Source organism: Polistes canadensis, unplaced genomic scaffold, assembly GCF_001313835.1.
Source record: "Polistes canadensis isolate GaletaPanama2010 unplaced genomic scaffold, ASM131383v1 scaffold_9, whole genome shotgun sequence".
NCBI classification, from domain to species: domain Eukaryota; kingdom Metazoa; phylum Arthropoda; class Insecta; order Hymenoptera; family Vespidae; genus Polistes; species Polistes canadensis.
In genome coordinates, this window is record NW_014569556.1 from 123,345 (window position 1) to 150,686 (window position 27,342).

Here is a 27,342-nt window from a genome sequence, read left to right on the forward strand (position 1 = left end):
ATACTAACGTGCACCAGTAAATTTAGCCGAATGACAGAAATGTTTACACTTCTACGCGAGACTTTGCCAACTTCAACAACAATTGTAATATTGTTTGCTTTTAAGTAATGCGATAATAGAACGATGAAATATTATTTTCTATATTTACAATTACTGGATTTCTTGATAAATTTATATAATTATTTGGATTTTACCTTTTCAAATGAAAGTTAATTTACTTTTTATAACGTTAAATATAAATAAATTACCAAATATAAATGGTTCTTTTTAGAAAATGATTTATAAATTATTTAAAACGTTAGAAAAATCACATTCCAAGTTTTAATTAAATTTTGAATTAATTTAAGACTAGTATATAAATAGTATGAATTTTATATAAAACAAATAAAATATACTCTTTTATATATCTTTCTAGCATAGAATAAATCTCCAGTATCCATTGTTCGACTGTCAAAGTTATTAAAATTATTGTAATTTATGAAGTTTCACACTTTTCAAAATATAATCGATAAATATCTCACCTTCATGAATACGTCTGATAGCCTCGTAGAGATTTGCACCGGCATACTTCACAGTAACATACAAGAGTGTCAGAATATCCCAAGGATTTTGGAATTGTTGCAGAAGAGTCATGCTGCGTGCTAATATAATTTCGACGTCGACGCCTTAAAACAAAAACAAAGATTATTAAATTTATATTTTTTGAAAATATATTTTTACCTATACAAATAACATTGCTTATATTCGTTGATTCTCATTTAAAAAAAAAAAAAAAAGAGAAAAGGATACAAATACATTGAAAGATATTGAATTTGTATTTGAACACTATTTCTATCGCGATTTTGTATATATCTATTTCGACAAAAAGGTGTCTTATTAAATCCAGAATGAGCTGAAGGAAAATGATATCATTAAATAAATTTAACAACTGTTATACGAAAAATCCAAAAATTCATCGCGAAGAAATAATTAAATTTACAATTAAAGAATAATTTGAAGTTAAAAATTTGAAAAGTGTCTTTTGGCACCGCTTTGTAGAAATAATATTAAACAGTTATGGTCTTGTGCGAAATTACAATGAACATTCAAAAACAAAAAAAAAACGTAGAATAGAACGCGTTACTTGAATAGAAAGAAAATTGATAAGAAATAGAACTTAAAATAATTACATGGCTTATCGTTAAACTTCGGTTTAACGCAACTTTTATTCTCCAATGATCAGACCTCTATTAGAAAAGTTAAACGAAACAAAACTAAACCAACCCAAACCAAACCTCATATGTCACATTACCAGGCGACATTTGACAATAGACAATTGTTTGAATATTTTTTCCAGCAAAAAAAAAAACAGAAAAAGAAAGAAACAAACAAATTTATGCAATAGACCATGTTCTTCGTAGAACAAATACCAGGTGGATTGTAAACGAAAAAGGCGTGTACTCGTCAGACGAGTCAACCTTCTCTGCGCGCGCAACTCTATTATTCCAACTTTTACCTCTCTTTAAATATCTATAGATATATACTAACCGAAATAATATTCACGAAACACCCTATCTACAAAGACAAATATTTTATTTGCGAATAATAATCCAACAAAAATGGATAAGGCCATGAATGAAAGGTGGAAATGGAAAATGAAAAATACAAAAAGGGAAGAAGTAAAATCGAAAATAAGGGAGGAAAATAAAGACAGACAGAGAGAGAGAAAGAAAGAGAGAAAGAGAGAGAGAAAGAAAAAGAGAGAGAGGGAGAGAGGGAATGATAGCAACAGTACTCCGATCGTTATGACATGATATATTAAATATTAGGTCGACCAATGAATAAGTAGCGTGGTGGCGTAGCTCCGCCTACGTTCATGCTCTTGCTAACCTTTTGAAAAGGCGGAAATGTCGTACTTACTCGTCGTTGGTACCACATCGAGGGGCGTCGAATAAATGACGGCGTTGCGCTAGAACGATCTTTCCCGCCCTTTTCTCTCTCTCTCTCTCTCTCTCTTTTCCCCGTTTTATATGTATCTCTCTTATTGGCTTTAAACCCCTACTCCATGTCCTTTTCATTTAGTAGGTGGAAATCTCTCTACTTCTCCCTACATCCCTCCCCCCCCCCTCCACCTCCTCTCTCCATCTCTGTCTCTCTTTAATATAAGTTTCTTAGATCCATTCTCTTCCTTCTAGATAGTAAAAAGGAGGGAGGTGAGAGAGAATTTTACAGAGAAGGGAGCAAGTAGAGAAGAGATTAAGGAGGGGAGAAAGACAACATGGAGGAGACAACGAAAAGACACGAGTTTGCAGTATGTCCATTTTTTTTTTCAGTATCCACCTCTATACCTGCTTGCTTACTTACTTTCTTCTCTTTCTTTTATTCCTACCAACTTATTACCAGTTTCTTCCCCATCATCTCCAACTACGACACATTCTATACACTCTACACTATAGTCTGTTTCTTATTTTGCAATTTTATTTTAACGCCATGTGATATTTTATAAACATGACATCACACTGGGGGGGCATCGAACTAACTGTCAATATTGATTAACAAACATCGAATAATAAATGTACGAGAGATATTTGATATTCGGCGATGTTATTTGTTATAATTATTAAATATATTCGATCAATTGTTCTTAGTTTTCCTATTGTATATCTTAATTTTATATTAAACATTTGTCAAATAATGAAGGAGGGAATGAGACTCTGCAATTGCTTTCTCAAACTTGATCAAAAAGGGTAGTATTGGATAAATATTAATGAATATTAGCAATAGAGTCACGAATCTTATATTATAAGTATGTTAATTTTCTGAAGAAATTTGTTATAAAAATGAACACAAGTGATCATTTAAAAATATTCAATATTCTTAAGATGGAATTCATCAAGTTCGAATTAAAGGTGCAAAAATCGGTGTCATTTTCTCTGCAGAGAGTTTCAATCCCTGAAGCATTATTTAACATCTTTCTGTGTTGTAATTATGGTATTTTGACAGTTCTCCGATATAAAAATGCATTTTTTAAGCAGACACGTCGTGCGAGTATCTTGTGAGCTAACGATACCTTTCGTCACGAAACCCGACTAACGAGAAAACATTTATCAGGATTTCGTGACTTTTGTTCAGGCATTGTTATTTCATCCTCCTGTATTTTTTTCAAAAGATAATCTTGTACCTTTATAGTGATACATTTATATAGAGTGTGCATATTGAAATTAATGTTGAAATAACTTTGTCGATTTGCTTTCGTGAAAAATATTTAAGTCGTTTCTTTTATTTTATATATATTTATTCGTCCCGTCCTTCTAGCTACAATTTATTCTTTAGTTATTATCTAATTTTTTTTTTGCTATTATATATTTCTAAATTAGACATGCTTTTAAAAACACCGACTCAGTATGCTAAAAAGTAACTGCGAACAAATACGTTTGTGTCACGTTTACACAGCAAGCTGACTTTATCATACTTGTTGTACATAAGATCGTCACTTAACGAACACGTTATTAACTTTTTTACCGATACGAACCAATATATACGCTTTTTTTTATTATTCCGCAGCAAGTAACATTTCATTGCCGGTACTGAAGTAACAGCATATTGCATCGATAAGTCGACATTTTATACTATGAACAAAATTTAATTTAATGATACCATGCTAAAATGAAACTTGAAATGCATTTAGATTTTTATGACATAGATGCGCTTAATCGATAAGTAAATATTTTTGTTTAAATTTATAATGTAGCATATAAATCCAAAATAATATAATAATTAAAAATAATATATTCTTTTTGAATGATATATCAAGCAACAACAAAAAATTGACCTAACTCAATAATATTGTTCTTTTACTCTCAATTTTAGGGGATCGAATCACTTCTCTATGCTTATTCAATACTATCAAAGAAGTGTCTTTTTCCCGCCTCGCTGGAGTCAAACAGCATGCAATTTCCATCTTTTGTTTCTATGAATAGTCACTTATCCATGTTACTAACCGTGCTCACCTTGTTTTAACTTTAGTGATCGGCCAGAAACTAGTAATCTAATGTAACTAAACCGTTGTGATTACATAGTTTAATAATGTGTAATATTATGGGAAAAAAATACAGTTTAGTTTCTTGGTGACCATTCTCGTATATATTGTATAGGTCAAAAGATTAAAATCATTTTGAAAAAATCATACCATTTTTGTATGCACACGTAAAACGAGCCAATCACATTATTTGAATATACACGCTACCCTCTTTTTACATTTCGTGTTAGGAATTTTATACCCCATACTTATTACACATTTCTTTAAACATGCAACACGATGTGCTCACGCTGCTGTTGCCTACTTGAATACTGGTCGCTCATTATTTATAACCACGTTACGTCTCTCTCGCGTGCACACACCTCTTTCTTCTTTCGTATTTTTCGCATTATAAGTTTCATAGGTTGAACATTATTTTCTCTTTGTGCGCTCCGTAAATCAACCCTCCGTCGTTTAACTTACAATAGTAATCCGTGTTTTAACCCCTTTTTAAAATATTCATCTCTATAGAATATTCTACTAATACGCGATAACTTTTCGGAAAATTTTCTAGAAATAATTTCTCTCTCTCTCTCTCTCTCTCTCTCTCTCTCTCTCTCTCTGCGATTATTATTTTTGTTTATTTTTCCTTTCTTTCTTTTTTACTTTCAAACGATGTAACTTTATCGAAGAAAATTTTTCTGTACATCTTTAATTAGTCGAGCACACATTAATCTCATAATATAAACACACACATTGATTTTCTTTCCTATCGTGAAAAAAGAGGGCTTAGGAAAGTTTATTCTATTGCTCGTCATAAAAGTTTTAAAAGACGAACGATAAATATACCATTTCTCCGAAGGTAAATTAAGAATCGCGTGACACCCTCGAAACGATTAACTGGAAAAAGTTTCGACGATAAATATTAGAGACTGCGTGGGTGAGAGAATGTTTATAAAATACAATTGTGTCATTTATTCGATGCTTACTTTCCCAAGAAGATTATGATAAATTGATCGCATACGTTTCTTCATTCGTTTACGAAAGATCTCTGATATGAAAATTCGTTAAGATAAAATCCGAGCTTGCTCCTCTTATTTCATATAGTATGACCGTGGATAAACAAATAAATGAGACGGTACGTGCATAGCTATACGTACTTATGTACACACGTATGTGTATATGCTTACAAAATTATTATAATAAGCTATGTGAACATAAGCAACTATAAACACAAACATAACATTTATTTCTAAAATAAACAGAATAGAATAACTATTAAATTATTATTTTACCCGTTTAAATTACTATATGCGTCAAGGAAATTCATATATTATAAGGAAACTTATATTATATTAAATTAATATTTAACTCCTATTAAAGGAGTTAAAAAATATTAAAAGACAATGTGCATTTGTTCTATTCGAATAACGTTTAAGAGATATAAACTTTATAATTGTCGGATGATGTAATAACTCGTATAACTCAATAAAAAAGAAATACGTTTTAACGAAGTTAGAAAACGTCGTTTCCAAGGTTTGTGCGATAAAAGTAACTCGCAATCAATATTCGTAGATAAAAGTGCTCATGAAAATTTCTTAGAAATTGATTATCATTTGATTATTTTATTTCACATTTCATAATAAGAAAATATTAACGTAGCCTTGCAGTTCGATTTGAATTAATTTATAAATGCAATATTAGACACGTAAAAAAGTATCGAAATAAAATTATTGCAATATAATAAAATTATATTCTACACGAGTTATACGAGTTAAGAAGTTTCTTAGAAAGTTTTTTCGTCATAAATACGACATAACGGAAGTAAACGGACACGCATGCACTCATCCACCTGCCTGCATTAGAGTCATATGTATTTACACGTTAAACTGATCGCATCGTGTCTGAATTGCTATACCGAATAACCCCTGTTACTAACACAAAACTTGCTACTTGTGCATTTTTTCGATGGTACACATTTCATTTATAAAAAGGAAAAGAAAATGAAGTTCGACTATGATTGAATAAAAGCTCACGGTGACCAAAAGAAACGAAATATGTATATCGACTTCAATGTGGGTCTTTTCGATACAACGGAGTCAAGTTAAACGTTTTACTCGACGGAAGGTGTCCGATAACCGAAACTACGATAAGTCATGTGAAACCGGAAATTGGGTTTTGTTTGTAATCAAAATAATAACCGAACAAAAATTAACTTTGAAAGGACATGACCTGTTGGAGAAAAAAACAATTTTAATATGATATACTAATGCTAAAGATCTCGACTATTGCTTCTATTTAAGTATATTAAACGTGTAACGTAAGAATTACATTTTTATCGGCTGCAATAAAATCATTATTATCAAAAGAGCTGGACATAATAATTTCGTATAAATTTAGATGAGTATTAGAGGATAAAAATAACGAATTGGAATCGATATGATTGAAAATTTCATTATTACTTCCACATTTCGCGTACAATATTTTACGATAACGTCTCATGATGTTTTTCCACTGATTATCGAGATTAAAGTTACAAAGAATAAATAATATAATGGTAAGACGAATCGTATTACATTGAAAATCAAATTGATAATACTTTTGGTATTACATTTCAAACATATTTATGGGGATGATAACAGTACAAAGGAGGTTAAAGAACTTTTACACGCATGTTTCTACAGCCGAGTGCACAAGATGGAGATTACTTGTTAACTTGATTGTGCATCGCTTGCATCCTGATTGATATACAACTTTGACTCTGTTAGATCTTCGTTAAATGGCATAACCTTTGATCTTATGATACGTAACACTTCGATACGTTAAGAACAACTCATTAAGAAGAAGATCTTTAAAAATATAAGATTTATTTTACGATCTCGAAAAATGAATATAAAGTATAGAAATTCAAGATAGCTAATCATCTGATATTATCCGAAACGTAATTTTATTTAACGAGCATCCAAATGAACAATGCGTCAAATCCACGAGACTACATTTCCTTATTAGGAAAAAATTAGTTTTACATACGAAACATATATTCTAGTTTTGATCAGACAATCATATGTATATATTCATATATAAAGATCATAATCTTTTCGTGTCTCTAATCGCAAATGTAATAAAATCGTATGAGAAGAGATCTAAGTAAATGGGGAAAAGCAGTTCCTAGTACATAGAAATGTACACTCTTGGTAACACAAAAACGGATCAACGATCGCAAAAAAATTCGTAAAAGAGAGAAAGATAAAGATAAAAGGAATAAGAAAAAATGAGAGACAGAGAGAGAGAGAGAGAACTATTTTCCGAGGCTTGTTGAGGAAGGTGCTCATATTGCACGAGATAAACGTAGCCAGAAACTGTGCCCCCTGACCCTCGCAACTCTCTCCTACCTACCACGAATCTGTTCGAACAGTCTGCGAATTGCGTTATGCTAGGACAGAGGATGGATGGATGACCGGTGCTTGGAAGCAGTGCTTTGTATCAATGATACTGTTGTGTACTCGAGTAATCGGAGCCTTCTTGCCTGGTTGGACGTAGGAGAGGGATCGTTTCGATGACAGAGAAAGAGGGATAGGAGGAAAAAGTATCCGAGAGAATGTTCCGTCATTCGCTGGCCAACGAAATTAATACAGATTAGGAAATATTTGTTTTTTTTGAATTATATTCTTACGATTTTAGTCTCTTCGTTAATATTTATTATTACTATTAATTTTAATTAAAAAATAAATGGTACTATATTAAAGCTACTTATAGAAAGAAAACAAAATGTAATATTTATCTTTTTCCTGTGCATCATAAGTCATTTTAAATATTTTGATATTTTTTTATATGACACGTCGAAATAAGAAAAATGATATATATATATATATATATATATATATATATATATATATATATATACATATATAGCATTGCAGAAACTGCAAATAATGATGATTCTTTTAAAAAAAACAATTCTTTTTCGATAATAAAAATAGTCAATGTAAAATCTAAATAAGTTTCCACGGAAGTGGCTGACGAATATAGGAACGGTTGTGAAGTGTGGTCGGTTTTTATGAGACACAACATTTCGGAAGCAGTAAAATTCTATCCTGTCATGCGTTCCCATAAAATCCTTGCTTGCTTGCTTGCTGGCCAGCAAACAAGCAAAGCGACGTTTCATGCATGAAAACACGACGTGCGAGTCTACATATGTGTACGTCTGTGAAAAAAGAAGATGGAAAGAAAAATATGCTACGTAGGTGGTCAGCAATGTACAAGACAACATATTTTTTTTTATCTATTTTATTCCGATAACGAACTTGCTGTCAATGTGATTGCTTATATTACCGATAACACTTTTATACTTTAAAAAAAAAAAAAAAAAACAGATGAAATAAAATGAACGGACGAAAAAACAATATAGAAGAGATGAGACGAGACGAGACGAGACCAGATTTATCGGAACAGTCATCAGATGCATGCATCGATTGTAACATAAAACGTTGATAAAAGTTCGAAAAGGATTGGACGGTGATTCGATTGTGGTTTGATTCGAAGGAACATCATGCGAATCTCATAAAGGTTAGTAGAGTATATTGAACACGTTGCATGTTCGAGAAGAGACTTTGTTGAAAACGTGTTCTCTCTGTAATATGAATCTCCGGTCTAGAAAAGAAAAACGATTGCGTCACGCACTCTCCCTCTCTCTTTTTCTCTTTCTCTCTCCATATAATTCTTCGTATTCTTAGACGTGTGCATTCATGTGTCTTTATAATGAGGTAAGATGAGAGAAAAAGATAGAGAAAAAGAAATAGATAAATAAGAAAGACAAATATTATTAACACCCCTGAAGAGATTACTCGAGATGCCAAAGAGATCGTTGCCCTCTCGAAGAAATTGCGAGGAAGAAAAAAGAAGATCTGTAAAGATTTTCAAGAACGCGAGAGACTAAAAAAAAAAAAAATCTCTTTGTGTGGTCATGGGAAGAGATATTCGATTTAACAAGAATTTCTTCAACTTGTTCTATAATATAAATAGTGTAATTATTTACTACTATCCTCTTTTCTTAAACTTAGCAAATTTAACTATTATGTTGCCGATAAAATGTCAACTGCCTGGTTACGTTGGATTTACTAGCTTCCATGGGAAGGTTAGTAAAATGGATGGGTTACCCGTTCGGAAAAACAAAAACTGTGTGCTATTGACTTGAGAAAGACGATAAAAAGACGCGACCTCTTTGATACTATTAGATAAATGTGAAAAAGTGTTCGTAGATGAATTACTCGAGTTTGTAAAAGGGAGAGTTAACAAAACTTACACATTTTTCCGATAAAAGATTCATTCATTTAGATATGAGACAATATTACAATACGTTAACAAAAAGTACGTCAACAAAGATTATTATGAGAAAATGCCGAATATGTCATAATATTTTATGACATTTTTGTAACAATAGTAATAAGTTCGTCAAAGTAGAAAGGATAAAACGAGGGGAAGAAAAGTGACACATCATTTAGCCCCGTGCATCGTAAAAGTGAAAGAAAGAAGAAGAAAGAGAGGAAGTAGCAATTTGTTAGACCATAGCCATCTTACTATTAACCCTCGAAAAACTTCTACCCCTTCTATTTGGCCTCCCTTTTGTTCCTTCCTCATTTGACCTCGCTGGGTGTCGCGTAAGTTGACTCACCTTTCAAATTACCTGCTTCCGTGGAAACGATTCACAACTAACACAACGAGAGAATTTATCTGCTGTTAAATCAACTCGAAGTTCATTTGCAATTTTATTTTTTCCTTACTTTGTATTTTATTGTTTTGTTTTTTCCCCCCTTAAAAATGAAGACTAACGCGAAGATCTGCTTGTTGCGTGTCAAGAAAACGTGTAGAGAAAAAAGGTCCATCTCTCGTGATAAGTTCAAAAAGAAAATATGTATACACATCTTATAGAAATTTCAAACAGATTATATCGAAAGTAATAACGATCCCTGGAAACAATTTTTCATTGGCTTTCGTGCAGATAGGATTGCCAATTGAGAATAACTTCAACGTAAACCATTAATAAGGAGGTCCTGTTGCTATTCACAGAATTTCAATATTATAATATGGTATAAAATAACTAAATATAATGTAATATAATAGTACAATTATTTTGGAATAAATTCTATATAATAAATAAATACATATTACATGCATAATATATTTCTAATTTTATCAAAATGGAAAAAAGAAGTTAAGAAAAAAAGATGCAGCAGCGGTAGGTAAAAAGTAAGGAGCATTGACGACCGATCGGGATGTAAATCAAAAAAAAAAAAAAGAAAAAAGAGAAAGAGAGAGAAAAGGAAAGGTCACGTCATCGTTGTCGTCGAACCATCGTCGTGGTATTATTCGTTATTCCGTTAAAAGCCGTGAATTTTCTTTACGTCTCGCGAATTGTATCGCAGGATGCTCTGGAAAATCGTAACTTACGCATCAGTGCCAACGCCGGTGTCGTCTTCTTCGTTTTCGATGCCGATGGCGAATCAGACAAAGGGTGACTCGCGGAAAAGGAAAAGAGAAAGAGAGAAGCAAAAAGAGTAAGAAAGGGAGAAGTAGCTGGAGAAGAAAGGCCCGGCCCAGCCCGGCCCGGCCAAGTGACTAACACTACGGATTCGCATAACTACTTCGAAGCAACGTCGTAAAATTGAAAAAAAAAAAAAAAAAAAAGAAAAAACCTCAACGCAGGCTACGATCGTGTCTCTCACGCTCGACTGAACGATCCTGGACTATCTTATGCTTCCAAGCGAAGATACGACGCGTCTTGAAAATAAACGGACGATATTTCTAAAGACCGAAGAGAATCAAATTGATGTCTCATAGACGAATGACGTTCTTCTATAAAAATATCTACTTTTAAATAACCATTATAATCTTAGACCCTCATTGAAAAACGTTTTCGATCGAGATTTAAATAAACAAAATGTCGAATAAATTTAATAAATAATAATTTAATAATAATAATATTATTATTATTATTATTATTGTTATCGATTAAAAATTTGTAATAATATTATTATTTATTTAAATAAATTATACATTACGTAGGATAGATTTATTAAAACTCTTTCAAATAATTTATTACTTATTTTATCTAAACACATTTATTAGGCTTGATTGTTTCTATTTTATGAGATATAAATTATCGATGAGGTATCGATTTCGTTTAAAAAACAACGATTTTTCAATGGAAAGGTAAATACATAAATTAAACACAAACGCGTTCGGTAAGATCACTATTTGATTTTAAATTAAGGTTAAGCAATTTCATTTCGGCGAACAAAAATAAGAGAGATAAGTTGGAGAAAACTATTCATTAGAAAAGGAACGGTGATGATAGAATAGAATAGAAAAGAGAGAGAGAGAGAGAGAGAGAGAGAGAAAAAAAAAGAGTAAAAAAGTAGGTGGAGCACAAAGGATAAAGAAACAGATAGAGAAAGATGTAATAAAACTTAGTGGAGTCAGCGGTTATAAACTGAATTCCTGGGATAAACCAAGTCAGAGAAGCCGAACGAACCATTTCACTATCGGAGGAGCAAAGTCCGAGACAAGAGGGAAAAGAGAGTAACGCACTAAACTTGTCGAAAAATTCGAACGATCATATGAGCATATAAAAACCGCATATATTTATATATTTATACACAAATATACGAACTAATGTATGCAATACTCTTATATAGAAATAAACGAGTCTTATAATTTTTTTTTTTTTTTTACAATTTTATCCGAGCAATCATACAAATGCGATAAAACGATAAGAATTTGTATTTTTAAATGGACAAATACGATTAAAACAAATTTATAGAGGGATGTATTATTTATTCATAAAGATTTTTATTTTTCAAAATATATATTGACATTATTTATCGTTAAAAAAAAAAAAAACAAGAAATGTATCGAAAAATATTTCTATTTTATTGTTAGTGATTCAAACGTCAGTTCACTTATCGCTTAACTTAGAAAAATATGTTGATACAAGAAAGGATGTAGGTATTTTTCAAAGGAAATGTTACAATTTTGTTCTTTTACATTTTTCAAAAGCCAAAAAAACGTTAAATAATTTACACTAGTAAAGTATTATATTTAAATATCAAGAAAAACTCGTTTGATCACTTATCCCAATTACATAATTAACGCGAAATAAAAGCGAATGTCACTTACAATTATTGGCTTTAATGTTATCACAGTCCAATGAAATATTTTTACATTGTGCGACATATAATAAGTCATTTGACCAGAACGATAACCTAAGGGTTTCATCCTTTAAGATCTTGACCTACCCGCGAACAAACTCGTGAACTCTTTGTGTATAGTTCGTCCCTAATTCAAGAAGACCATAAATAATACCCCATGTTATCCTGTGATTTCAAAAACTTTAGGCTATCGTATCGTATAACACTAAATGTACTTAATTTTTTTTTACACTCTCTCCCTCTTTCTATTCTTTTTTTTTTTTAACGTTTTCTTTTTTATATATATTCACAGAAAGTATCGTATAAAATAAATTAGAAATTTCGAAAGTTAACCGCCTGTCAACGAGAAGCCATCGCCTCGATAATCAAACTGGGGTAAAAAGGAAGCCGATTATGAGATTTGTAGTGATTTACGAGCGAGCCTTTTTTGAAAACCGAAGAATGAAAAGAGTGTTCTTCGGTTATTGTACAAATTTCCATGATAGTTTAAAGAAAATAAAACTAGAAAACGATTTTAACCGTTTTTCTCTGATTTAACTACTAAATAAACTCGACATTATATTACACAAAAAACAATAGGATGTAATTAAATAAACAAATGCCATTTATACTTTCATTTTTTTCACTTTAAGAAAGTTAAACGTGTGTATTTCTAAGAAAATACATAAGAGATGAACACATTGGTAAGTGAAAACGATAAACAATGTTTGTCGAATAAGCACAATATGTGAAACAATGTAAATAAAAGGCAATTGTTAGCTGCGTATAAAGGTGTAAAATAAAAAAAGAAATAAGAGATATCTAATCTAGAAAAAAAAAAGAAAAAAAGAAACATTGTCTTGACATAAACGATTATTCCACGATGCGAATAGCGTGAAAAGTAAAAAATATTCTCCGATACTTATCGAGCACTCGACAGATTAGTACCAACACACAAACATGAGTAACGTTTACGCGAAAGCGACATTCCTCGCATAATAACAAACGACTCTTGCATTATTAAAAGCGCCTACTCGATGTCTCGAAATGTAAGCTCGTAAATGGAAACTTTACAGTCCCATATACTTTCCCGTAATCACCCCTCACGCGCTCAAATCCTCTCATCTCCTCAGCGACGACACCCTTCTAACACTAGCAAGCACTCAAGTTGAACTCCACCCCATACACACACACACATCCAATTATTACACATATAAAACCAGCACACTTCAGAATAATCTTGTTCCTTTCTTTTTTGTTTCACTTTTCGACGTATTATCTACGTTCATGGCACTTTTCCTATTAATATTATTACTACTACTACTATTAGTATTCCACCTAAAGGTAAATTTGCCCAACGATGTCAAAAACTGAGACATCGAGACTTCGCATCAATTTCATTATCGCGAATCTGTGTAAATGCGTCGATTGTAAATCAATTAGCCATTTACGAGGGTTCCTGCGAACAGCTATCATAAAATCTCTTCCGATAGCTAACTTAAAGACCAAAAACAAACCAGACGGAAAAGAATCTGAAAATGTCCTGCTTAAGGTATAACATTAAATGATCTTCTTACTTCGTTAATATATGCAAGGAAATAAACTGATATATTTTCATTCGCAAATACTTAAAATTTATAAGTTGGGTATATAAAGTTTTCATTGTTTAACACGCGTTTTTGTTCAATTGGTCGTATTAGTTTGAATAAAATCTTGAATATTTGATAAAGATTTATGAAACTTATCTGTTAATTTGTAATTATTAAGAAAAAAGTAAGATACTCATGGGAGGACACCTACCCATCGAAACGTCTTGATTTTAGTAAAAAGTCTTTTCGATCGTCGACATAAAAAGAATTGGATAAACGCGACGGGAAGAATCTTTTTGAAATGAAGATTCCGTGACATCGTGACGAAGCCACCATCGAATACGGGTTCCACGCTTGCTACTTCTTCAAGAGGTCATTTATATGTCCGTGAACAAACTATTTCAACCGAGAACGAGCAAAATAACGATAACTTTTAAAAACGAGCCTGCTCGTAAAAGCAAAAATCGAGGCTCCTAGGTTTCGGCTTTGGTTATAAGTTCGTATTATATTAGCCGGCTTCGAACGACTCCGCAACCAATGAAGACGCTCGTAAAAGCAGGGTTAACATTCGGTCGGGTTGTCAAGTGAAAGAGTCGCTTGAATTTCGTTGGGATCACTGTGAACGACGTTATAAGTGTGCACCCTTCCTCCCTCCTCAACAAACTCGCACGAATCGAGCACGGTTTGGAACTTCCGTACGAATTAAAACCGATTGTTCACTCTTCAAGATTTCTATTTATAAATACATATCTTTAATTTCTTGATCTTCTCGATTATTTAACGTATCGAGTTTACTTGTTAACTTTATAGCTCTATTTTCAAAATATATATTTATGTTTTATAATATAAAATTAATATACTTGTCAAACACATAATATGTATGTGCAATTGTTTTAGAATTGAATTATGTTTATTAATAAATGCAAAACTTTGTAATTTTTGGCATATACTTAATAATATTTTTAATGAAATTTCAAGATAAAACAGAACAGGAGACAAATCTTTTTAATTTGTTGTTATCGGAAATACTTTAAAATTTCTTAAATTGATGAATATTTTCCTCAGATTTTAGTAAAATATCAAAAGGTAGTTTTGTTTTCGTATGACAAGTATATACTGATCATAACAAAAATTAAAATTTATCTCATAACCCAAAGTATATATACATTAACAGTGTTAACAGATTACTGTCAAATAAACAATATTTTTTTCTTAGAACAAAAAAAGCACTAAAATAAAGAATGAAAAAAATCAACTTACCAGGTTCTGATTGAATCGAATCGATCAAAAAAGGATTCATTGGATCAATTGGCACTTTTCTCAGAGTCGGAGTATTAACTAAATTGTTAATGCCATCGCCACCATAATTGCCTTCGACGCTCCACGCTGGTTGTGAAATAGTTGGTACATGATTTACTTGTTGCGGAGGTATTTTCGGCTTCATCAGCTATAAGTCAACAAATAAACAATATACACTTTTAACGTACATTTTAATAGGAATAAAATTGGATAGATAAAAAAACCGAATCAATACGTTACTCACCTTATATAACTTTTCTATTTGTGCCTCGTCTTGGATACGTGCCCTGTTAACTGCAGTTTGTGCCGCCATTATTTTCCGGTTCTTACGGGTTTTACAACAAGGTGGACAAAAACAATATAGATACTGGCAATACCTCTTGTGACCCTTATAAATATTGACAATATTGTGATTGCGGCAGAGTGAGCACGTCTTTGCTGTACGCAAGATGTTGCCGTTGTTCGAAGTCGAAGAAGATGCATCCGAAGATACATTAGAATCCGTCCCTGAATTAAATATCATCGATATAAATCGATCTTGTTTCTATCAACATCAACTAATTATATCATTTTTACTTAATATATTTAAATATATTCAAAGAAAAATTTAAATAATACAAAATAAATGTTATATGATATTACACTTTATAGATAAATATTAAATTTGTTAAAGAAACACCGAATTCGTTGCTACAGAATTACTGCAAAATTTTACTTTGTACATAATATATTTTTATGCAATTTCTTAATTATGTTAATTTGTATAAATTTGGTGTGTGTTTAGTTGTAAAGAACCTTGATTACCTTAATTATACTAGTAATAACAATTATAATGATGAACGTTAAAATATGTTATTTAATTTTTATGATCTGAGAAAACGATTTCAAAAGATTGAAAAAACGATAACTGTCTCTCGTCACGCGGCAAATATGAGTGTAAAACTGCAACATTTTTATTCTACGGGAACTAAATCATTCATCGTACACGATTACCGCGCATAATATTTTCCCTTCTTAAGACTCAAAGACGATTGAAATAAATTAAGAAAATAGCTGATTGAATGTGGAGAAAATGAGGAAAAAACGAAACCGAGTTCACATTTGAATGAGGACAAACAAGACGTCGTTGTTCATTGAATAATGATGATCTTTCAGTTGAGATCGTCCAACATTACAGAATATTTCGTATGTAGCAATTCATTAAAGATGTGAGTATTTATAAAATAGGCACGTTTTATTTGAAACTTGCAAATATTGATTTATGAATTGAATGAGTTATATCTTATGATGTTGAGTTATACGATAATAGTTATATGTCACAGAGATGAAATTTATGCATCCGCACATATCTAAAATTCCTTTTATCAATACAATTAATAAAAAAAGTTGATAAAATTGAGTTAAATATTTTATGAGCATCATATATAACGATGAATTTGCATGCAAATTATGAAATCTTTTTAACTAAAAAAAAGACTCTTTGAATACTATCCTTTGTTCTTGATTGGTTTGTAATGAAAGAAATTTCACTATCTCCATCATTATAATTAATTCAGTAATTATTTGACTTTATTATTATACTTTTCAGTATAGCGATATGATTTACAGACAAATTTTTTTCCGAAAAATGTAATTAAACTGACTTGAAGTAGAATATTATTTTCAATTGCACCAATCGTACTGGATGGCTTGATTGAGAAATGAAAAAAGACAAGGAAGATAGAGAGAAAAAAAATAGAGATAGAGAAAGAGATAAGCGATTAAGAAAGAACGTTAGAAGGAGAAAAAGAAAACTATAATATATATATGGAGTAAGAATGCCTTAAAACTAAGTAACGACCGGATTTGCAGGAAAAATTGCAGCTCCTAATTTGTATTTTAACGAGACGGATGAAATATGTAGTTTTTACCAACGGAATTATGCAGCTCAACGATACGAAAGTAAATATATGCATAACGCTCGCTTAATTCTATTTCTTTTAATTTTCCTCTAACTTTCTAATTTCTTTTGGATTTGATTCTCAACAAAAGTGACGTTTACAAATATATTTTTTTACATGAATTTTTGTTTACACGTAGTCTTCGGGAACGTATCTATCGTGTAAAAACAGAATTAAGTGTATTCATAGATATTCTCTTTATTCATAATTATGTTTTTGACGTATTTTTAAATTTCTATCAAACGAATCGTACGCATTGCTCGTAATATTAATTCGCAATAAACTAATTACATAGAACGTAAATTCAGACCGTAAAGTCGTACAGTAAAATCCGACAGATTACATAGAAAAAAATTCAGAACGATTACCGTGCAAACTGTGTAGATCGTAAAAAAGATTAAATCGTGTTACAAATTATAATAATCATAGTACAACCATTTAAACGTATGAAAGTACCCAATTAGAAGAAAAACTACTAATTCTTAATCTAATACATCATCGATCAATCTTTAGAAAAATATTCAAAGTTGTTTCTAATATGTTTAGGCAATTAAGGATCTGGAATATTGAAATTTTTCTTTCTTTCCTATTTTTTATGAAAAGATTATTAACGCGTTGGTCGAAATAAAAATTAAAACTAATAAAAGAAATAAAATAAAGTAGAAGAAAAAGATCTTCGGTTCAAGGTAAATTTAAATCGAAGCAAAGAGAAATAAGCTGAGGAAGAAGCTAAACAAGGAAGAAGAGCAAATAGATGAATCAGAGCGTGCAACAGGTAGGTAAACTTGCTTTGCAACCTATATATGTATATTCATCGATAAGCAGGTGCATGGTAATAAACGGATGAGAAGAGAAATTAAACAGATCTGCCATGTTATGGCGAGCATATGAATTCAAAAGTTAATTAAGGAAGTAACGCTCAAAAACAGTTTGAAATTGGGATGCAAATTCTTGAGTTATTACATGCCGTTCGCTGTGTTATTATCCAATATGAGATAGCCTTTATTTTCTACTATACGACTATCTTATTATTATGTTTTCTACAGAGAGAAGAGTCATAATTAATATAAAAGAAAAAGAAAGAAAAATAGGTTGGAAAAAATGTGATATTATTTGAAAAATAACAGACTAATAAGCAAAACCGAAAGTAATAAAAAATAACAAGACAATGTAATTTATCGCAAGAAATAAAATAAACAAACATAAAGAAGTAGGGTAAAAAGTAACGTAGCCAAATAGTAGACAATGTTATTAAGTGCTAAATCGTTCATTCGCTACTGGCAAAAAGCCAGTTGGCCAATCTAAAACAATCGAGAAACAACAGTTCAAACTTGTTCAAATGTTCAACCTCTACTATGTTTATTAACCTCCAAATGTTTTCATCAAAAATTATTTATTTCACAATCACACGATGGCGTCGTGCATGATTGCAAATCAACATGTTAAATTTAAAATCATAATTAGTCCGAAAAAAGATTAGACATGGTTAAGGTAATAGGAAAAAAAGTATAGAAAAAAAATTAAAGACACGACTGATACGTTGTACGATATAACATTGTTACAATGTTACAGAATCGATAAAAAAAAAAAAGATTTTAACTAAACTCACCGTTCTGCCATTGCGGCAAGGACTTTGTTGCTGAAGGCAACTTTTTAGAAGATACTGGTTTCGTTGAGGAAGTAATTCTGGTAACATCGTTGTTCCCGTCTTGAGTTTCGTTGCTTTCGTGATTGCTGACCGACAAGTCGCTGCTGCTGCTGTCATAACTTCCCTTGAGATTCTTCGCGGATTGTGGCCACGAGCCGACAAAGGACCACCAGTCTATTGAGAGTGATGTTGAATCCTGTCAGCAAAAAAAAACTCTTCACCGATTTGATTATAAAATCATAAAACAGGAATAACAATCTTTACGAGTTGGTTTCAATTGCTTGTAAATTAAATACTTTATACAATTTTATTTTGGAATGATTTGACAGAAATATTGAAATTCTGCAGGACGATAGCAACGATAATTTCCTAGGATAGAAAGAAGTTGATAAAAATGGTTGTCTTACCTTGTCTAAAGTGGGAGTTTTTAGTCGAATACGTCTTGACTTCGTGCTCCGTCGAGGCGAAAAAAGTTTACAAAATACGCAAACACAATTTCGGTACATACAATCCTTCTTGTGGCCCTTCTGGGAAACTTTTAATCCATGATTTCGACATCGCGAACAATTTCTCGTTATGCGCGAGCCTGTAGACTTGTTCGAAAACGCGTTATTTTTCATAAGGTCAGTTTCAGCTTGATTCGCGTGATCCATTTTAAAACTGACCGTGAATCACAGGGCAATACCTGGACTCACCGATTCCTCTTGCCTCTCACATTCTTTTCACGATTATTCGTATTTATTTTTTTCGTTGCACTTTTAGTTTATTCTTCCTATCTTTTTTTTTTCCACAACTTTCTTTTTTTCTAGTTCTTCTTTTGCCTAACGCTTCACCGATTACTTTCGAATTGAAAACTAACAAAGAACTTTTAGGCGAACTTTATTGTCATTCATAAGCACTATGTAATTAATATTGTATTATCAAACGTACATAAGATATCAGTGATAGCAATCCTTGCTATCTTCTTTTAGATCTGAAACAAACTCGTAAAGAATCTTATATAATCCATCTATTATCGGTGATATCTTGTAACTAATCACCGATTTTCTTATAAAATTCTTTCCAATGTATAATAAAAATCATATAACTAGTTCGATAGACTAATTTTACTTTCAAATCTTATCGAATAACAACTTTTATGAGATAAACATTAAAATTTAAAACATAACATGACGCGACTCGATATTATTATTACTGATTTGTTATGTCAATCAATATTGAAACATACTCGAAAGGCAACAAGTTGTTATCACCGTTCTATAATAAAAAATAAAACTCTGATAAATCTTGTCGATCCATTTGTTGCATACGTGATATTAGAATCATGCCGAAGATTCATCGATTTACTCTCATACATATACCTATATATATTTATATGTTTTGCAAACTGTTGATTTTATTTCGAAAAGTATATTTCAAAATGAGAAGAAAAGTAATAACCATCTGAAAAATGAGCACAATGAGAAGAAGTATGATTTATGAATATATTTGTTAAAGTACATACATACGTTCATTTCTTGTACCTTGAATTATTCATAATAGTAAAGCAAATCAAAATAAATTTGCAGGATTAAATGAAGTATCCGAAGTAAAAGAGATATTTCATCGACTATAATAAAGTTGTAGAGAAACAATAGTTACTTCTAAAAGATCATTTCAAATGAATCATTGGCATTTAATAAAAACAGAAGGTTTGACTCTTTTCCTTATAAGATTAAATTCATACATTAGCTGCAATATCCGTATACGATTTTCGTACCATGCAATTCAGATGTAAATAATGAACTAGCCTTATTCTTAGTAGATACTTTGTAATTTCGAGAGACGTTAAGTAACGATCATTTTATTCGCCGTGAACGATCACTCTTTCTTGATGGTTGATATTTAACGAGAATAATTTGAAAAAAAAAAAAAAAAAAAAAAAAAAAAAAAAAAAAAAAAACACATAGAATAAAAATAAAAAGATAAGAATACGCCGGGATTGCGTTTAGCCTGATAACGTACCGAATTTGACAATTAATCTGTTTTCGTTTAAATTTTTTGTTCTATTTGAAAATGAAATAAAAGAATGAAAGTATTATTTGTACAAGAGCGTGGCATTCAAAGGGTTCCAAGTGCATAGCATTCAAAGAAGGAAGACATACTAAGTTATTTACAAATTTTGTTCGTAAGCAGAGAGAGAGAGAGAGAGAGAGAGAGAGAGAGAGAAAGGGAAGTAAGTAGAATGCATTACTCAGCCGAAGAAATCGACACAAAGTTAGGGTGGTTTAAACGCTTTTTCTGAAAGTAGCAAGTAAACCGTGATTATCCAACACAAACGCTACATTAACTTCACTTACAATGCAAACACAACAGAAAGACGGCAACACCATACGTCCTGCAAAACGCTATCGATTGATTGACCCATACTTTGTCTTTAGACAATGTTCTCATGGTAATATGTTATTCACAAAAAATCAATACAAGCGAACAGCGACATAATTACTTTCTTTACTGATTACGACATAATAGATGCGAGAATGTTAAATTAAGGAGTATTATCAATCTACAACTAAAATCGAAGAAATGAGAAGTAAAATAGTCTTATAAGGAATCGTTATATTTTCCAAATAATAATGCCTAAATTAAATTTTTCTTATTATTATATAAAACACTCTCTTTACTTATTATTATTATTGAATTATTTTGCCACGCCAGAGTTTTTAATAAATTAAATTTTTATTTTTTATTTTTTATTTTATTTTTTATTTTTAATGTTATTTTTGTATGAATAAAAATATACATTTTGCTGATGTTACATAATGGAATTTTTATGTGGTTGCATTAAAAAATATAAAAGAAAAAACTGAAGTAAAAAAAACATGAATTTCGATTAAATTATTTTTCTTGTAAAGCGCTTATCTTTCTATTTCTTTTAAAAGGAATATTTTATTCTATCCTTTAAAAAAACGTGATGAATGAGATAAAAAATTATGACCGAGCATAACAAACAAAAGTGTGTCAATAAAAATTATACATATATGTATATGTATTACAAGATTGTGTTCTACTTGATCTTTTCATATAAAACTACATAAATATCATAATGTTTTATATTAGAACTTACTGTCATGTATTATATAAAACGTAAGCATATGATATGTGTTTTATAAATTAAAAGTGAGTAAATTAATGTATCTGTACAGGTTAAATAGATAAATTTACATGTAATTTATGCACTCATATATTAAACAATACTAGTTGCAAATTTATCTACCATTTCCAACGTGGAAAATATAAAGGTAAACTTTATAATAACGTTGTGATTGTCGTTTACATAAACACAGCATCAATAACTGCATAATTCTCGAACTTTGTACTCTCAGCTACTGTCGGTCGATTTTAATGAAAAATTATCATTTTCTTATATCGGTTCAATTCAAATCATTATAATGTTATATTTCCTTGGCCTTTAGACCTACAAGAAACGTAGAGATGTATTATCTGTTTTCGAATCTAACACATTAAAACATTTTAATGGATTAACTGTTACGTCAACCGTGAGATTTATCAAGAAAACTAACAAATTAATCTGTTAAAGTTGAATACAAGCAAGTAAAAAATGTTAATTAATTCAAATAACTGTAGATAATAATTTCAAATACAAAGTTTACTACGCAATTGATTGACATTATTTCGATTTGGCTAGTAGATTTATTCTACTCGAGAGTAAATTTTTTATTTATTTGAAATACTTCAAGTTGCCGAAGAACAAAACGTTTTCGTAGATATTGTAGAGATAAAAAAAAAAAAAGTCGAACTGATAAAAACTAACGTTCGTACGTATCCCTACTATTCGTTATTTATTATGCGTGTATAATTCCTCTATAATAACATCGCTGATATTATGAGTAACGGCTGCTCTGGCACTCATTATTTTCGATTATTATAATCTCATTGGAAAGTGTACTATAAAAGTATATCACATTTATCCCTCAGATCTTATCAATTTTACGAAATTATTACATGCACCACATGATATGATACAATTAGTAGTCGATTCAAATCAAATAATTCATGTAGATCACTAATTACATACGTAAAAAATAAAAAAAACAACAAAATTATTCATTGCTTGCAATAATTACGAATAAAATAATTTCTAACATTTATACATTATGTTTACATTTTGAATATAATACGAGCGAATGAAGAATTAATTTGCAAGAAAAATCTAAGTAAATAATAAAAAGTATCAGTTTGAAGAGAATATATAAAATAAGTGTAAACGCATGTTTCTTATTTAAAAAAAAAAAAAACAATTGTGAGTAATTATTATCGTTTTATTAAATCGTGTCGAGCTTTCGCCAAAATTACTTATCATTATAATATATAAAATATGTAAACGGTTCATCACTATCTGCAGATAAACGTAAAACTCGATAGTATATCCGTTGATCATTAAATATGAAATTAATTTTGGATGCACTTGCCAAATTTTTCATCTGCCGTTTTATACATTAACGTTATATCAGTTAAAATTCATTTTAATACACTCCACAATATTTACACCATCGTATTCGACAATTTAAGCAATACCAAGTAAATGATTTGTTGCTATTGAACAAGAATTCCATTAATGCTTTGAACCATTAAATCTTGACGATGTTGTTCTATTGAGCTCGCGTTAAAAACTTCTCAATTATTCATGGGACTTTAAAAAATACAACTCGACCAAGCCGGTAATCACGTAATACTTTAACGAGACATTTAAAATACAACTCTCGAAACTACAACTTTTCTCAATCTCGGATATGGCAGTTTGTTACAGTTATAAAGTAACGTCAATGATGAAACATAACCAACTATAGCGTAAAAATCTGTGTCATAAAGTTTTGTAGTTTATGTTAGTTAATCGTAATCAGATAGATAGAAACGAGACAGAGAGAAAGAAAGCGAGATATAGAAAAAAAGTTATAGAAGAAACGAATACATACAGATATGTTCAATACAAGAGAGATAAGAAGGCAGCAAAAGAACAAGAAGAAACTCAAGAATTATAAAAAGATAAATTGTTCAGAAATTTTGTCGAATGTGTGTGTGTGTGAATACAAAAATTGAATGATTTAAGATATTCTGATTATCAAGCTATTTGGATCAAAGGTTCAAAAGATCAACGAGTCCCAACATAAAGAATAGAAGGACGACCTTCTTTTTCAAGCAAATGAAAAAAAAAATTGAAGAGAGAAAAAGAGAATCGAATCGACAGCAAAAGTTCAAGAGATAGTCATTGTCCTTGAGACCGTGACACGAACGAATCGATTTAAAAGCAAATGTTAGGTTTATGTGGTTTTCTTTACTAAATTTTTCCCATAATACTATTATCTATATTATAATGCCACAGTGGCAAACAAACCCTAGAATAGAATATTTGCAAAGATGTGATGTTTATCCTCGTTAAACACTATGATGAGATTTATACACTGTTTTTGACTTATTTTATGTATGTTAAAAAGAGACTGAAATAAAAATATACTTTCTCAAACAAAACAAAACAAAATCGATTTAAAAGCACGAATTTGAAACCCATGCAATAGGATCGATCTGTAGTATTGCAATAAAATTCTCGATAATAAAAGAAAAATAGAGAGAAAGAGAAATAGAAACATACTCTTTGATTATGTTTATATATATATTGGATTATATCCTCTATGTAGTTCTTATATTTCAACGTGAAAGAGTAGAGGCAAACTTTCCTTCTTTTCGAAAAATAGCGTTAAGAGCACCTAGTAACTAAGTATCATTACTCAACATTTCTCCTTATCATAACTAAGCAATAAGTTTTTTCAAAAATATTCTTTTTTCTTTTAATTCACATTTGTAATCTCTTCGAAGATATGTAAGATCACATTGAACATAGATACAGTAATGCCTAGTATGATTTTGCAACGCGGTAAGATAACAACAAAAATAAAAATAAACGAAAAAATATTTATATCAAAATAATATTAAAGTTAAAAGTATTAACAATTAATTGTGATAATAGTAAGTAAAATTATTAGCGAACAAAAAAATAATGAGGACATTAGGATAAATTGACATCATCAATTAATTATAAAAATGATCTTTTTTGTTATAAATATGCTAATGTTTCAATACTATAATAAAGTCGTGTTGATAATAACGATTAAATAACTGTTATAAATGAAACTTATATGCAAATTATTTAAATAAGACGCATCTTAATACTTTGAATATATGAAAATGTATAAAAAAATTTTCTCGTAAAAAGAATTTAAAATTTTCTTGCGAACAAGACAAACAAGGAAGCGCATAGATAATTACAGAAAAAGAAGAAAAATAATACTTTAGCTAATACATTTTACATACAATACAATGTTCTTAACCTTCAGTCAGACTCAAATGTCTCTTTTAAGAATATAAGATTTATGTAGCACGTGAGCTTCATTCTCGTAGTATCAGGCGCGCGCATCCAACGAAAAGCAAACGTAGTAACCAAAGACGCCAAAAAAATATTTGAAAATGATTGTACTTATGTTAGAAAATAACTAACACGTCGTATTTAATAAATCTTTCCATTCACGTTACTTCGATTATTTATATTGACCTGTTCACACGACTGACTTTATATTCAAAATGAAACGTTGTATATACTTTCACACTATTCATAAATCCACTTGGTATAATTCCATTATTTCATTAGAAAACTTGATGCAAAAAAAAAACACTACTACGACTTGATAATGGTCACATACAAGGTTTCACGATTAAAAATAAATGAGATAAAAATTTTTGATACGTGATACGAACGAATACGACGATATACGACTGATATGAATAAATGGTTAATTTATCTAATTGCAACAATAATTAGTAATTAAACTTACCATATTTTTGCGTAGCAATATACGTAGTGCGAGCAGGAAAATTGGGTATGACTAAAATGTCCTCCTATAACTAATGTTAAAAATCGGAAGAATATAAAAGAAGAGTAAAAAAAACAAAGGAAAGTAAATATAATTACATATGTATGTGCGTGAGAAAGAGAGATAGAGAGAGAAAGAGAGAGAGAGAGAGAGAGAGAAAGAGAGAGAGAGAGAGAGAGAGAGAGAGAGANAGAGAGAGAGAGAGAGAGAGAGAAAGAGAGAGAGAGAGAGAGAGAGAGAGAGAGAGAAAGAGAGAAAGAGAAGGAAATAGACAGCAACTACTCTATACGTACATTCGACATTTTCAATTCTTTCGCTATTGTAACAGGAAAATATGGAATGGAATGTTTCTCGACGTCGCTGCGCTCGCTTTAACACCTTGAGCGCTAACGTAAAAAATTTGCATTATGAAAGGATACGTATTATTTTAATTGTGATAGTCCGTGCTATTCTTAAATATATATATATTACAGCTATCGACGGCGCTGATTCCTATTATCGACAATGACTGGCAATGTATCGACATGCCTGAGGAAAAAGCAGAATAACGCGGACACCTAATTCGCGGATTTGCGTACACTGAAATCCTAATTGTTAATTAATATATCGAGAAAAAACCTCACTTCACCGATAATCATCTTTGAGTTTGCGTTGTTACTTAAAAATATTTTTAATCTCTCTCATATAATTAGACTTATATAAAACCGTCTTAGCGCGATCCGTTTTTTTTGTTGAAACTTGTACAATTAGTAGTAATTCAACTATTAGTATCGTTTACATTTTTATAATCATTAATTCGTATCGTTTATTAATATTTCGACTAAATATTGTTAATTGGCGGAAACTCAAAAGAAGCAACGTTATAGTTCAGCCAAGAACGAATTTAAAATGTATGCGAGATAAAACGCGCGACGAACATGAAACACGAACGAAAGAGAGGGAAGACGGAAATGCGTTAACGCGGAAGCCTAAGAATTCGTCAAAACACTTTAAAAGTTTGACTAGGAAAAAACTATAAAAGAACTTTGCTGTTCGTATTGCTGGAATAAATAAAATACAATTAAATTAAATAACGACGGACATACAAGGGGAACGAACGTTCGTCGTGGTCACAAACCAGATTTTATTCCCGATGTAAACCAAATGTTTTCTGCTATAACTGTGGGGAAACACAACACACGAAACGTTTTTGTATTGCCACGCGACAGGTTTTATGCTGCGCTTGCCAAAAGATAAGTCATATGAATCAAAACTGTCTTTTGCGATTAGGAAACGACGAGAGACCGCAGTAATCAAACCTCAGTTTGCTGCTAGTAAGGACCCGAATGTAATTCGCTTCACGCAAACACGTTTCACGTAAGAGACACTCGATGTTAAAAAATAGATAAAACACTGATAAAAAGTGAGAGAGTGTGTGTGTGTGTGAGAGAGAGAGAAAGATAGATAGATAGATAGATATATGGATAGAGAGAGCCAGGCAGACAGGTAGACATAAACAGGCAGGCAGATAGGAAAACAAAGCGAGAAAAAAGATAATTTGATAAGCCAATTATAATACGCGAGAAAAATAATATTATGCAAATGTAAGAGTAAGGAAAATGAAGAGTAGGAAGGAAGAAGGTACTAATACGAGAATAGAATATTTGTGGGTCAAATGTAAGCGAGAAAGAAGATATGAAAGAGTAAATACTAACAAAACGATATACGTCTCCGCACGGTTCGTAACTTACTGGTAAGAATCAGTGGTAGCAGTGGTA

The 27,342-nt window shown here is 30.9% G+C and overlaps 1 protein-coding gene across 2 annotated transcripts; it reads right to left on the minus strand.

Moving 5' to 3' along the window:
* Positions 1 to 323: 323 nt before the first annotated feature.
* Positions 324 to 27,342, minus strand: LOC106792437. 2 transcript variants are annotated; one of them, XM_014758859.1, is made up of 8 exons: positions 27,280 to 27,342; positions 25,547 to 25,616; positions 19,067 to 19,632; positions 18,621 to 18,855; positions 15,316 to 15,578; positions 15,033 to 15,219; positions 522 to 665; positions 324 to 447 (listed from the first exon to the last, which is right to left on the minus strand). In XM_014758859.1, exons 3-8 carry the CDS (start codon positions 19,310 to 19,312, stop codon positions 338 to 340), a joined length of 1,185 nt encoding a protein of 394 aa, XP_014614345.1. In that variant the 5' UTR covers positions 19,313 to 19,632; positions 25,547 to 25,616; positions 27,280 to 27,342; the 3' UTR covers positions 324 to 337. The 2 variants fall into 2 exon arrangements, with proteins under 2 accessions (XP_014614345.1, XP_014614354.1); XM_014758868.1 differs by lacking the exon at positions 27,280 to 27,342 and adding an exon at positions 26,005 to 26,022.